Source organism: Theobroma cacao, chromosome 8 (assembly GCF_053813885.1).
Source record: "Theobroma cacao isolate CCN51 chromosome 8, ASM5381388v1, whole genome shotgun sequence".
Taxonomy (NCBI): Eukaryota; Viridiplantae; Streptophyta; class Magnoliopsida; order Malvales; family Malvaceae; genus Theobroma; species Theobroma cacao.
In genome coordinates, this window is record NC_142646.1 from 6088083 (window position 1) to 6103714 (window position 15632).

The 15632-nt window shown below is 32.1% G+C and overlaps 2 protein-coding genes across 2 annotated transcripts; both read left to right on the forward strand.

The window, feature by feature from the left end:
- Positions 1-3486: 3486 nt before the first annotated feature.
- On the forward strand, positions 3487-6913 carry LOC18592277 (histone-lysine N-methyltransferase ASHR1-like). Its single transcript, XM_088809047.1, has 9 exons — positions 3487-3594; positions 3884-3972; positions 4063-4144; positions 4315-4498; positions 4578-4728; positions 4839-4953; positions 5225-5294; positions 5399-5462; positions 6844-6913. Exons 1-9 carry the CDS (start codon positions 3487-3489, stop codon positions 6911-6913), a joined length of 933 nt encoding a protein of 310 aa, XP_088665173.1.
- Positions 6914-8911: 1998 nt separating this feature from the next.
- On the forward strand, positions 8912-15363 carry LOC18592278 (histone-lysine N-methyltransferase ASHR1-like). Its single transcript, XM_088809048.1, has 14 exons — positions 8912-9041; positions 11180-11322; positions 12096-12230; positions 12910-12924; positions 13153-13207; positions 13303-13421; positions 13555-13643; positions 13734-13815; positions 13942-14125; positions 14201-14330; positions 14528-14642; positions 14915-14984; positions 15081-15144; positions 15216-15363. Exons 1-14 carry the CDS (start codon positions 8912-8914, stop codon positions 15361-15363), a joined length of 1479 nt encoding a protein of 492 aa, XP_088665174.1.
- The last annotated feature ends 269 nt before the right edge of the window (positions 15364-15632 follow it).

Genomic DNA, 15632 nt, shown 5'->3' on the forward strand with positions numbered 1-15632 from the left:
GTCATCCCCTCTATTTAGGTAAATCCATATAGTTAATTAAATTAATTTATGAAACTATGATTATTAATTAACTTGTAATGTCTTTTAATATATCTAGTTTATATATTGTGTTATTTTATAAAAAATATAATTACTATTATATATGTACTAAAATATTTTTAGTATATATATACTTTAAATATAAACATATTTACTTTCTATTTTGTGTTAACATTACAAAAATTATAACTTATAAAATTATTAATTACAATATATGTACCTTTTTTATATAAACTTATAATATATATATATATATATATATATATATATATATATATATATATCTAAAGGGAAGTTGTGAGATTAGAATAGTTTTTAAATTTAGGGTTTTTTTAATTTTATGAAATTAATGACAAATGCATATAGTTAATTAAATTAATTAATGAAACTACAATTATTAATTGACTACTAATGTCTTTTAATATATATACTTTATATACATTGAGTTCATTTATGAGAAATAAAATTACTATTATATATATTAAAATATTTTTAGTATATGTACACTTTAAAATTAAACATATTTACTTTCTATTTTGTGTTAGCATTAAAAAAATTATAACTTATAAAATTATTAATTATGTTTGAGATATTTGTTATTGCTTATTTAAATTTAAATTTTATTATTTGTATGTTTTATTAATTTAATTATTAGTAAATTATAGAATATGTAAGAAAAATATTATTGTATATGGATACGGTTATGGATTTGGGTTCGAATAATTAGATACCCATGAATAGTATTTTAATAATTTTTTTACATAATCGAGTTTTTAAACGAATTAGGGTAATTATAAGATAGTGATGATGCATTAGAGTTGGAGTTAGGGTGGTAATTTTTAAAAATGTTTGGATAGTTAATAGGGTTTGGGTTTTTTTTATTTTTTATATGGTTAGGGCTCGGATACCTCAAAATTAGCGAGTACCCTACCCGTTGACAACCCTACAATGAAATAAGAAATGAGATAGAATATCTTCTTGCATTTTTACTACTTTTCTATAATATTCTCTTTCAAAGTTATATGTCAAACAATTATTCAATATTATTAAATTAATTTTTTTTGGTGAAAGTTCATTCAATGTAATTAAAATTTTGGATAAAATACCTAAACTTTTTTAGTTTTAACCAAAATTTCATGCAAGTTCATTAGTTTTCAAAATAGATAATAAAACCCAAAAGTGTAAATATTGTTAACTGAAAATATAAAATTACTTAAATGCTTTTTTTTTCTCATGCTTTTTTTCTCTCAAGCAATGTGGTCGGTTGGTGGTGCTCCCATTCATTGATCGATCGCCCCAGAGCAAGTGCTCCCCTCTCAGCTTCAGAGAATTTTTTTTACAAAAGATATAAAAATTTTTAAAAATTAAAAATATAATTTATATAATAGTAATTTTTAAAATTAATAAAGAATAAAATTATTCTATTAATATTGTTATATTATCAAACTAATGAAAACATTAAGAGTTGGCTGAATACTAAATTTATGTGTTCAATGGAAGATATTTTTTAAAAATGAATTGTCAATTTTGAAAATTAATAAACTCGTGTAAAATTATAACTAAAGCTCAAAAGATCTAAGTATTTTACCCTAAAATTTTTATTTACAAATTGTTTCTTAATGTTATACGTTACCACAATAATTTTCCTCTTTAAAATTGTATTAGAAATAAGTAAACAGGCAAAATCCGACGTGTATTTATTCCTCTACACCTTTTTCTGAAAAGTAACCTCCTCTTGTAACTTGTAACCGTTTAGTTTAGAATTTGACACAATTGTCAGTCTCGTAACCATCAATAACGTCTGACGGCCGTTGATTTTATGAGTTTGATCGGATGATAATTAGTTATCAAAGTTCTCTGTCATGTCACTAATCAAAAAGTACCGTAATCCTATCATTTCTAATCTCTCTGTCTCTCTCTCTCTCTTCCCCCCTTCCCTTTTTCTTTTACATATTATAAATAGCGAAAGCTTTATTTTCACTTGCGAATACCTCCAACTCTGAGAGAGAAAAAAGAAAGCAAGAAAGAAAAGAGAGAGTTAGTTATCATTTCAATGGAGGATGATGTGGAATTGCAGAGGTTTCTTGAAGCTGAAGGCTTAACCATTAAGACTATTCTACCGAAACGGCGTTGCCTCTTCGCCACCAGAGATTTCATTCCAGGTTCTTCTCTGATCTTCTTTGTTTTTCTTTAAAAGTTTTTGAAGCTTTTAATTTGCTTGTTACACGAGGAAAACGAAAGTGAAAGGAAAGGTTAACTTCATTTTTTGCATACAAGTAACAAGAAAGAAGAGAGTTTGTGTTTATTGCCTTAACAATGCAGAGTTGAACTTGATTTGTTTTCTTGCTTGGAAACAAAAGAAAGAAGATGCGTATTAGCATCTGGTAATGTATTAGTTCATGAAGGTACTTTCTTTTTATCCTTTTCTTATTCTTCAAAGTTCAAAATAGGTATAGTAGATGCGTATGTATGTAGTTGTGGTTGGTGAGCGGATATATGTTTGTATGCCAATAATTCATTTATAGCTACGGTAGGGAATACAATTATTTCTTGTTTTCCTAATTTTGGCACTGGTGGTAACAACCACATTTCAGGAGAAGTGATTATGAGGGAGGAGCCTTATGTGTGTATACCAACAAGCTCTGAGCCCCTATGTCAGCGATGCTTTAAATCCGATGGCGCCCTTCTGAAGTGTGCATCGTGTAACATCGCTTGGTACTGTGGTGCAGAATGCCAGGTATATCTTTTTTTTTGTAGTTTGTGTGTTGTTTTATGGTTAGATTCCAGCTTTAGGTTATGGTTCTATATATTATTTGCTCACCAATTGCAATGATCCAGCTTTCTCTGTTGAGGGTCATATCAGATAGAAAAACACAAGACCAAAAAATGAGAATTATAATTATTCTTAGTAATCATCATAATAGTCATCTTTTGTGGGATTGATATAAGTTTTTGTGCAAACAAAGGAGAAAAAACAATGAAAAATGGAATTAATGACTTGGAAGATAAAAGTAAGAAGTGGAATTTGTATTTTGTTTGATCTGAATGTATATTGTTCCCTAATTTCAGAGGCTTGATTGGAAGTTGCATAAACTTGAATGTCGTGCCATCTCAAGGCTTGAAAAGAAGTGGCAAGAGCTTGTTACACCTGAGATACGCCTGGCGGTGAAGCTCTTCATTCGGAGAAAGTTACAGTGTGAAAAGGTAAATAACTTCTTCTGTAATTTATGGCTTTGCAAATTCAGCCTATTTATCTGCAACTTTAATAGTTTCATGCTTGTTATTTATGTATACTGGCAGGTCATCCCTACTACTCCTATAGACAATTATAGCTTGGTGGAGGCAATGATAGCTCGTATCCTTTTTTGTTTGTGGTTTCATTCCCGCGCATGTTCTTAATAAATTCTTATGCTTCACCTAACCTACTTTTGGGAAGACCGATATAATATGGAGACGGAGAAAGTGGTCGCGTTTGAGATGAAGGCTGAAATCGTCAAGCAAATGCTTCAGCAGCCTCGGTTTAATCAAGACGAGGCAGTAAACAACTTTTGCAAGGTATTCTAGAATAGCAAGTTTAGGTTTACTTAGTTTAGTCATTTGTTGTAGAGGTCCCTTTTGTATCTCAAATGAAGCTGCCGCACTAAACTGTTTTAAAGGTTGAACCTGAAAGACAATAGATGTTTCAAGTTCTGCAGAGCTGTTAGGAGGTTTTGATCGTGCATATTGCCAATAATTTTTTTTAATGTTTTTAGATTCTTAAATTAAACAGAACGGAGCTCCGTGTAGAAGAATGATGTTTTGATCAGGTCTTCCCTGAAAATCATTTCTTTCAATTCTAATGCAGATTTCATGCAATGCACATGCCATCGTTGACATTGAAATGGAGCAACTGGGAATTGGACTGTATCCTGTCATGTCTATTATTAACCACAGGTAACTGATAAAACTGATTAACGGCGTTTTTTGAAGTTGTGATTCCTTTTGGGCTTTCTCTTTACGGGTTTAACCATTTTGGGATTATAGCTGCTTGCCCAATGCTGTTTTGGTTTTTGAGGGAAAACTTGCTGTACTTCGTGCTCTGTTGCCTGTGGAGAAAGGTGATGAGGTAATATATGTAACAAATGAATTTTGAGTCAACATGTTTGATTATTGGTTGATAAGACCAAGTACCAAGTTGTTCTTCTATCATGATATGAAATGAATTCTGCTCTTCGAAAAAAAAAATGAAAAAAAAAAAAACCAAGTACTAAGTTGTTGTTATTTTGTTTCCACAAGGTATTTATAAGTTACATAGACCTTGGTCGAACCACCAGGTATCGACAGGACGATCTTAATGCAAAATACCATTGTCTTTGCTTATGTCGCCGCTGCTGTAAGTTTGACGAAATCGATGATCAAATTTTGGATGCTCTGCAATGCAAGCATGGCAAATGCGATGGTTTCTTGGTTGATAAAGATGGTATGTCATATCAATGCTAGCCTAAACTGTTTTGGATAGATCTAGGGCCTAATTGATCTTTCTTTGTTTGGAGATGCAGGATTTTACGGTCGTGACCAGAAACTTGAATGCAGCAAATGTGGACGTGTCAGGACTTCGAAAGCGGAAAAAAGAGCAAAGGAGAAATTAGAACCACTGCTTGCCAAGGGTAGATCGGATTTTGCTAATCGCAGTATCCTTCTCCATTGTTTGTATATAAATAATAAATATTATTTCTCATACAGCATGTTGAGATTTGTTTTGCTCATATTTGCATTGATTTTGTCCTTGTCTGCTTAAAACAAAAGTTGTTCTTTGACAGTGTTGTAGATTTTCAGGAAGCTCTGTCTACTTATAAGAGGGTTGAGGAAGCGACCCTGGATCTTTATCATCCTTCTTCATTCAGCGTGATGATTGTCAGAAATTTACTTACAAAGGTAGCCTTTTAAGGATCTTATTCTCTCTGGAAGAAAAGAAGTTGAAAAAGTCTTTGTTTGGTGACTTGGATGCCATTTGGACAACATAGTCAACAGATGAGAGGCTTAATTAGATGAAGAAATACTAACAGGAACAGTCTTGTCTTGATACAGATTGACTTGCTACTCAAAGTGTGGGCTAATAAGATTTGATATTGTTTATGCTGACAGTTATTAGTATAAGCTGAAGCCTTTTCTTAAATCAGAAAGTTTGCTACTTTGTGCTTTTCAGCTTTATATGAAGACAGGAGATATACAAGCAGCGCTGGAATGTTGTAGATTGACAACACCAGTACATCAAAGTATGTCATTTTCTATACTTCAGTAGGAGATATATTGTAGTTACTTTGTTCTTTGTTTAAATTTCTTATCCAATGTTCTTGCTTTTTTTTATCTTTTTATCCAGGACTATTACAAACACAAGATCCTGTTCTTGGAATGCACTACTACGCACGAGGGATGCTTGAATGGTAAGAAAATTTTCTGTGTTTATCTTCAATATTATGAACAAAAAAAGGATGTTATTTTGGCATAGTATATTACAGGGCTGGAGGGAACAAAGAGGATTCTCTCAATTATCTGAACAGGGCAGGTAATATACTGCGAATTACTCATGGGACAAATTTTCCTTTGGTGGAAGAACTCTTGATCAACTTGGCCAAGGAACAAGAGGGAGGTCCTAGTGGATTTTGATGTATAGATAGAAAGGCATACTTGCTGAGCCATTTCTGTGAAGAGGTTTTTTTTTTTTTTTTTTTTTTTTTAAGCATAAGCAATGCTGTTTGTGTACCTAAAAGAGTTACTTGATTCAATTCCAATATGCCAGGTTTTTGGTACCGCTGGAGTGTGATATACAGAAAATAACTAGTGCTAAACCTCCATTCTTATACTTCTAAGAACTAGTGCTTTAATAAGTGATCAATCTCATCCTTTTTACCTTCCTCACTATCATATTCCACTACAGAAAGCTCAAGGCCTTAATCTAAAGGATCACCATATATATATATATATATATATATATATATATAGAATGCATATTTGAAAGCCAAAAGTAAGTTTCATTGCATTCATACAAGAGTTCTAAGTAAAACTAATGCAGAAACAGATCAAGAGTACTAAATACAATTCAAAAGACTCTCAAGCAGCAAAATAGAAGAAACATAAGCAAAACTGATTACTTTTGCCAGCAAAATGGTAAGTTTTTTTAGTATCAATAACTTGCACTAAGAGGTTTCTTTTACATATTAAAAGATTGCTTGAATTTCATTGTGAAGCCTAGTAGGAAAGAAGTACATGTAGGGGGAAAAACCACTAAGAAAGAATTGTCAGGTTTGTACTATGAAAGTGACCACATGAAGTATCCAACAATTGCTTGTTTTGTCCTTATAAATTCAGTGTGCTTGTAAAGCAATACATTGTTGGACAATCAATTATTTGGTCCAATTTGCTAGATTCTATGTTGAATCGATCTGTATGACCAAGGGAGGTTAATGGCAGTCGATAGGCATTTGTTCCGTCTATAAGTCAGTAACTTGTTCAAACATTCGTGGGGGCAATCCCAAGTCAGCTCCGTGGGACTGAAGCACAGAATTTTTATGCTGTTAGATTCTTAACTGAAATCAAATTTTAATTTCCCAAATTGGACAAGGATATTCTTTCAATTGTAATGCAGCTTTCATGCAATGCACATGCCATTTGTGACATTGAATAGCGAAAGTGAGATTTCAATTGTAGTTTCTATTATCTTCTATTATTAACCACAGGTAACTGATATAACTAATTAATGTTTTGTTGAACTTGTGATTTCTCTTGCGCTTGCTCTTTACGGGTTTAATCATTTTGGTATTATAGCTGCTTGCCAAATGCTGTTTTGGTTTTTGAGGGAAAATATGCAGTAGTTGGTGCTATGGAGAGCATGTGAAGAGAGGTGATGAGGTAATATATGTTTATTTCTTTTTGCCCTTCACCTTATGTAGTAAGTTTTCTGCAATCGAAATAAATGTTAGCAACATGTCTGATGATGGGATTAACTAGTCCTCCGTCATTTTGCTTTCATGGCATAAGGTATCAATAAGCTACATAGACACAGATAGAAGTACCACGTTCCGGTAGCAGGCTCTCCTAGAAAAATACTATTTTGGTTGCAAATGTCCCCGCTGCATTAAAGTTGAAATTAGGGATGCTATGCGATGCAAGAATGATGAATGCAATGGTTTCGTGCATGGTTGATAAATACGGTATGTCATATCAATGCTGAACTGTTGTGGATAGATCTAAAAATTAATTGATCTTTCTATATTTAAAGTTGCAGATGAGGAAGAAGGCTTTGCTTGCTGATGTTCCCTCTGCATTTAGTTTGCATGCGACCAATGTAGAGACTTCAGGACTTCGGAAGAGGAAAGCAAACTAAGGCGCATGGTAAAGTCACTGATTGACATGGCTACTTCGACCTTTGACAGTATCCTTCTCAATAGTTTGTATTTAACTATTATTACTTATATCAGTTTGAGATATTAACACTACAAAAAAAAAAAAAAAAAGTTGTTCGTTGACGGTGTTAAAGATGTTGAGGAAAAGCTGTCTACTTGTAAGGTGATTGAGAAATCTATCATGAACTATTACCATCCTTTGTTCATTCGACCTGCAGCTGATCCGAGATATACTTACTAAGGTATTCTTTTCAAAGATTTTATTCTTTTCACATTTCCTTCATTATCAGTAAAGGTTTTTGGATGAAAAGCCTTTGTTTGCTGACTTTGTTGCCATTCATGTCAAATTCATGTATACTTAATGGTGCATGCTTTTTTGCTTGATTTAATACTTAGTATAGGCAAAAATAATATAAAATAAAATAAAGATACCCATATTTTCCTTCACGGATAAAATCACTTGTTTGAGAAAAAGAAATCGAAATTGCCTCCAATTAAAGGAGATTTATCTGTTATTTATATCTACACTTGCTAGCTTGCTCGTGTTCATGCTTGTGCTTAAAAGAGGTGAAAATGTATAGTTCTATATTGATTACATAAACATAAATCTTGTTGGTAATATTTGGGTTTGATTTATTATTCTATATTGATTTTAAATTACAAAATTATGTTTATTTATATCTCTGAAATTAGATGTTTGATAATATTCCCTTAAAAAGAACAATTATGTCTTTTCAAGCAATAATGCACTTTAAGAACTTTGATTCCATCACATTCTTTACTTGTATGCGAATATTTATTTTTATTTATTTTCAAATAACATTTATATATATGTACAAATGATTTTAAATGTAAAGTACAAATATTTTTAAATACAAAGTTTAAAGATTATATCGTTGAAAGTTTATTATATTAATTTATAAAATTTTCAATACTATTAATATTAAAAGATCTTTTTTGATGAATGTTATTTAATAGAAATAGAATTCTTTCTTAAAAATTAAATAAATCTCATAAATACATAAAAAAAATATTTATAATGATAGCATTCAATATAATTATAATCAAAAATATTTAAAATGATAATTTAAAAATGTAATAAATAAATAAATATATATTTCATCAAACAAAAGTTTTACCAATATCAATTAATATCTAATAATATTATGTAACACTTAAAAATAGTTTAAGACAATGATTGACAATTTCAAATTATTTGTAACTGTCTAGTTTAGAATTTGACACAATCACCAATGTCGGACTGCCGTTAGTTTGATGAGTTTGTTACAATCCGACCATCATTAGTTTTCGAAGTTCTCTAACTATCATGTTCCAATTCAAAAGCACCGAAATCCTATAACTAATTTTTCTTTACATACTATAAATACTGAAGAAGAAGCTCGCTGGCTTTATTTTCACTTGCGAATACCTCTGACTCTGAAAGAGAAAAAAAGTAACCTAGAAAGAAAAGAGAGTTAGATATCATTTCAATGGAGGATGATTTGGAGTTGCAGAGGTTTCTTAAAGCTGAAGGCTTAACCGTTTCTTCTGTTTTACCGAAATTTGATTACAATGGGGAATGTATGCGTTGCCTCTTCGCCACCAGAGATTTTATTACAGGTTCTTCTCTGATCTTCTTCATTTTTCTTAGTAAAGACAATGTCTTTATAAGTTTAGGAAGCTTTTAATTTGCTTGCTATACAAGGAAAAGGAAAGTGAAAGAAAAGGTTAAACTTCATTTTTTGCATACAAGCAACAAGAAAGAAGAGAGTTTGTGTTTATTGCATTCACAATGCAGACTGGAAATTGATTTGTTCTCTTGCATGGAAACAGAAGAAAGAAGAGAGAAAAGAAAAAGAAGATAGTGAAACATACCAGAAAGAAAACGCATTGACTAGACTTTTATTTACGTATCTAAGGTTTTTTTTTTTTTTTTATGGAATTCTATCCGTTTGAAATTCTTGGTGGTGTGGAAATCTGGTGATTTAGCCATTATTACAAAAGGAGTGATAGGGTGAGTTAGGACTCTTGCAACCACTCGCAGGAACAGAGTGCTATAGCGTGACGGGTACTTTGTTTGATGAAGGAGGGTGCTTAAATAGTTATTACTTGAGGATTTAGCAGAAGGATATTGACAATTGGACTGTCAAGAAACCAATATATACTGAAGGGGGCTGCTGGTGGGTCGGCTATGAGATTGGCAAACTGATTTCAGTTCACATGGATTTATTTTATTTTATTTTTCTTTTCGGAAGCCTTGGCTTGTTGAAACTTTATGGGATATGGGCTAAGTATGGTATGGAACCCCTTTGGCATGTTATTGAATGAAGCTTGTTATGAAGGGCTGAATATATAGTTGGAAAATTGATTTCATGGAAAGTGCTATGTTGTATTGGTTGGTTTTGAGCGTCTATGCTTGGAAAACAGGCATGATTGATGGGTTGATTTGTTAATTCACAGCTGAGGGAAACAAAAACATTAGGATGTCTTGAGATTCTGATTTGGTTTGCTTTAAGTTAGGCTTTGGAAGCATTTGAATTACAAAAGCTGGGTGATTAATTTTGTAAACAAGAGGAGAAGATAGTTTTAATTTTGTACAGGGAAGGGTTCTTTTTGTCAAGGGTGGCTTTGGATGTCTTGCATTAGGAACTGATATGTTAGCATGATTCTTTGCACAGGGGACAAAACAGAAGGAAATTTTGTTCGCTTTGATGGGGCTACGGTATTGAGTAACCCCTATCATTTGTGAAATACTTTCATGACTTATCAAAAAAATTTTCTTTTCTTTTTCTTTTTTAATAACTCTGTTCAAGGTAGTTTTTTTATCTTTTGTTAGCACTTAGTAATACATTAGTTCATAAAGTAGTTTTTTTCCCCTTTTCTTGCTCTTCAAAGTTCAAAATATGTATAAGTACCCTTTTCTTATGCATGGAGGCATAAAAATAACACTATATATCATAGTTATTATTATCGTATGATATGCCACGATACAAGTAGAAAACGATACTTATTTATAATTGTATTACATTTGATCAAGTATCGAAAACGTATCATACAATAAACAATACTACAATATGAAAGCATATCGTATGATACAGTCGATATATTTTTTTATAAGTTTAATTCTAATTAATTATTAAAAACTTTATTTTTTATTTTTTTTAGTTGAAACGTTAAAAATTATATTTTATGAGTTTCAATTTTTAGATTTTAAACAAAAAAAAAAACTAAAAAGATTGAATTCCCTTTTAATTTTAACATAAGAAATGTTTTTTATTTTTTAATTAATAAATTAATATAAAAAATATATATTTTATTTAAAAACTTATATTATTAAGGAATATGTTAAAAGTTTAAATTAAAAAAATAATCATCTTTTAAGTTTACATCTTATAATCTTCAATTCTATTAAAAATATAATATTTTTTTAATTTTTTTATTTTATATGTATAAATATTATTTATAATTAATTTTAAAAATTTTTACCGTATCTTACAATACGATACGATACTTGATACTAAAAAATAAAATTTCGATGCACGATACGTATCTCAATTTAACAACTACACTATATATGTATGTATGCATAGGTGTGTATGTAGGTACATATGTATGTAGTTGTGGTTAGTGAGGGGATGTATGTTTGTATGCCAATGTTTAATTTGTAGGCTATATCTATGGTAAGGAATACAATTATTTTTGGTATGCACTTTCTTGATTTCCTAATTTTGGTACTGGTGGTAACAACCACATTGCAGGAGAAGTGATTATGAGGGAGGAGCCATATGTGTGTATACCAACAAGCTCTGATCCTGTATGTCAGCGATGCTTTAAATCCGATGGCACCCTTTTGAGGTGTGCATCCTGTAACATAGTTTGGTACTGTGGTGCAGAATGCCAGGTATATCTTTTTAATTTTGTTTCTGTGTTGTTTTATGGTTAGATTCCAGCTTTAGGTTAAGGTTCTATATATCATTTGCTAACCAATTGCAATGATCCATCTTTCTCTGTTGAGGGTCATTTCGGATAGATAAACACAAGTCAAATTTGGATTCTCGACTAGAACCTTTTTTTTACAATTAATGATGTTAAATACCAAAAATTGAGAATTATAATCAATCCTAGAGATCATCATAGAAGTCATCTTTTGTGGGATCGATACAAGTTTTTGTGAAAACTCTTGAATTTAAGCATTTATATCACGGTTTTGAGCTGTAGAAACATTTAAGCTTACTGCAGCAGCATTGAAAAAGAAGAAAGTAGAGAAAAGAAAAGCTTAGAAAGTAAAACAGAGAGAGATACTCAAGTAATGGCATCAGTACCATTTTCATTCATTAAGAAATATATTTTCATGAAATACATTGCTTAGTTTCACCTAGTACATATCCATACTCAAAATCAACTAACTACATACACAGCCATACTTTGCTGACGTTAAACATTTCAACAAGTAAACTGTCACACTTAACCATCAGAAGTATGGTTGCCCACTAAACCTTTGACTTTGCTTTGCTCTTCAAAGCAAGCCTTACATCAACAAAACAAAGGAGAAGAACAATGAAATATGGAATAATTAATGACTTGGACTATTGTTCTCTTTGTGTAACAAGATAAAAGTAAGTAGTGGGATTTGTGTTTTGTTTATTCTGAATATATATTGTTCCCTAATTTCAGAGGCTTGATTGGAAGTTGCATAAGGTTGAATGTCGTGCCATCTCAAGGCTTGAAAAGAAGTGGCAAGAGCTTGTTACACCTGAGATACGCCTACTGGTAAAGCTCTTCATTCGGACAAAGTTACAGCGTGATAAGGTAAATAACTTTTTATGTAATGGCTTTTCAAATTTGGCCTTCTTATCGGCAACTGTAATAGTTTCATGATTTTGAGGACAGTTTGCTTGTTACTTTAATAATTCTTGATATAGACTAGATCTATACATCAATGATAGACCAGTTTGTATACACGTAATTTGAAATGAACTGCAAGCAAGCAGTTGTTGTCGCATATCCATCCTCGAGAAAGTCCCTTCAGAAAACAAGGCATGAATTACCTGTTTCTATGTAAACATAAGAGTTTTAAAATGTAAATACTGAATGAGAAATCAGATACTGTTTTCTTAGCAATATATCTAATAATAAATTATCCAGCTTATCACAAATAAATGATAATAAAATTATCTATATGCAGGGGTTTAGCAAAAAAAAAAAAAGTGGTTTCCTTCCTATTTTATCATCTGCATTCTCAATAGATAATGCCTATTCTATGTAAAATTTGAAATTCAGAAATAAGAATTTAATGCTCTAGAGAAGGAAGTAAAACTGAATCAGCATACTAAACTCAAGTTCAAGATATAGTCTACGCATTCTCTATGTAAAGAACATGTAGAGCAACATAGGTTGATTTTATAGGTTGGATGCTTCACTTTGTCTTTAGCATAAACTAATCAGCTTAGGTGCTATGACAGTTCCTTGATTACGATTGTTACTGCAGTGGATGGAACTTGAGGTAATGATGAGGTAGAGGAATTTGGTTTTAATTCCCCAGGCCCATTGATACTTTTCCTCTTAATAGATGGATACTTATTACTTTTTTGATTGAATATTACCATGCGAATGAAACTATCAAGCTTTTCTTCTTCCCTTTGAAACATGACTTATGTTGTCAACACACCATGTTAACATCCTTACTAGTATAAAAATTGAGTTTCAATTGTTCATTTGTGTATACTGGCAGGTCATCCCTACTACTCCTATTGACAACTTCAACTTGGTGGAGGCAATGATATCTCGTATCCTTTTTTGTTTGCTGGTGTTCATTTGTGGTTTCATTCCCGCGCATGTTTTCAATAAATTGTTATGCTTCACCTAACATACTTTTGGGAAGACCAATCTGATATGGAGACAGAGAAATTGGTCGAGTATATGACGAAGGCTCAAATCGTCAAGCAAAGGCTTCAGCAGCCTGAGCTTGATCAAGACGAGGCAGTAAACAACTTTTGCAAGGTATTCTAGATTAGTAACATTTTTTGTCATGTTCTTATATTTTTAAATTAAACAGAACGGATCTCCATGTAGAAGATTGAGGTTCTGATCAGGTCTTCTCTGAAAATCAATTCTTTCAATTCTAATATTGTAGCTTTCATGCAATGCACATGCCATCGTTGACATTGAAATGGAGCAATTGGGAATTGGACTGTATCCTGTCATGTCTATTATTAACCATAGGTAACTGATAAAACTGATTAACGAATTCTTTTGAACTTGTGATTTCTTTTGGGCTTGCTCTTTACGGGTTTAATCATTTTGGGATTATAGCTGCTTGCCCAATGCTGTTTTGGTTTTTGAGGGAAAACTTGCTGTACTTCGTGCCATAGCGCCTGTGGATGAAGGTGATGAGGTAATATATGTAAGAAATGAATTTGAAGTTTTCTGCATTTTGAGTCAACATGTTTGATTATTGGTTGATAAGATCAAGCACTACTCCGTCATGACTAAGTTGTTCTTGTTATTTTGTTTCCACAAGGTATTGATAAGTTACATAGACCTTGGTCGAACCACCAGGTTTCGACAGGACGATCTTAATGGAAAATACCATTTTACTTGCTCATGTCCCCGCTGCTGTAAGTTTGCTAAAATCGATGATCAAATTTTGGATGCTCTGGGATGCAAGAATGGGAAATGCGATGGCTTCTTGGTTGATAAATACGGTATGTCATATCAATGCTAAAATTGTTTTGGGTAGATCTAGAGCTTGATTGATCTTTCTCTGTTTGGAGATACAGGATTTTACAGTAGTGACCAGAAACTTGAATGCAACAAATGTGGACTCGTCAGGACTTCGGAAGCGGAAAAAAGAGCAAAGGGGAAAATAGATCCATTGCTTGCCAAGGGTAGATCGGATTTTTCTTCTGGGTGTATCCTCCATTGTTTGTATATAAATAATAAATATTAGTAATTCTTATATCAATTTGAAATATTGTTTCTCATACTACATGTTAAGATTGGTTTTGCTCATATTTGCATTGATTTTGTCCCTGTGTACTCTGGCAAATATATTGTTGAAGCTAATTTACATTAACACACTTAAAATAAAAGTCGTTCTTTGACAGTGTTGTAGATTTTCGGGAAGCTCTGTCTACTTATAAGAGGGTTGAGGAAGCGACCCTGGATCTTTTCCATCCTTCTTCATTCAGCGTGATGATTGTCAGAAATTTACTTACAAAGGTAGCCTTTTTAAGGATGTTATTCTCTCAGGAAGAAAAGGAGTTGAAAAAATCTTTGTTTGGTGGCTTGGATGCCATTTGGACAACATAGTCAATAGATAAGAGGCTTAATTAGACGAAGAAATAGTAACAGGAACAGTCTTGTCTTGATACAGATTGACGTGCTACTCAAAGTGTGGGCTAGTAAGATTTGATATTGTTTATGCTACCAGTTACTAGTATAAGCTGAAGCCTTTTCTCAAATCAGAGAGCTTGCTATTTTGTGCCTTTCAGCTCTATATGAAGACAGGAGATATACAAGCAGCACTGGAATGTTGTAGATTGACAACACCAGTCCATCAAAGTATGTCATTTTCTATACTTCATTAGGAGATATATTGTAGTTTCTTTGTTTAAATTTCTTATCCAATATTCTTGCTCTTTTTATCTTTTTATCCAGGACTATTACAAGGACACGATCCTGTTCTTGGAAGGCACTACTACACACGAGGGATGCTTGAATGGTAAGAAAAGTTTCTCTGTGTCTCCATTATCTCCAATGTTATGAACATAAAAGGATGTTCGTTTATTACAGGGTTAAAGGGAACAAAGAGGATGCTCTAAATTATCTGATCAGGGCAGGTGATATACTGGAAATTACGCATGGGACAAATTTTCCTTTGGTGAAAGAACTCTTGATCAACTTGGCCAAGGAACAAGAGGGGCATCCTAGTGGATTTTGATGTATAGATTGAAATGCATACTTACTTGCTGAACCATTTCTGTGAAGAGGTTATTCGATAGTTTTTTTTTGGAAGCATTAGCAATGCTGTATGTTTGTGTACGTAAACAGCTAGCTTTAAACATTCTTTGATCGGTTTAACCACCATTATTTTAATGTATGTTAAGAATTCCTAAACCACCATTCTTATAGTTCTAACAAATAGTGCTTTAATAAGCGAATCTCATCATTTTCACCTTCCTCACCATCATATTCCACTACGGAAAGCTC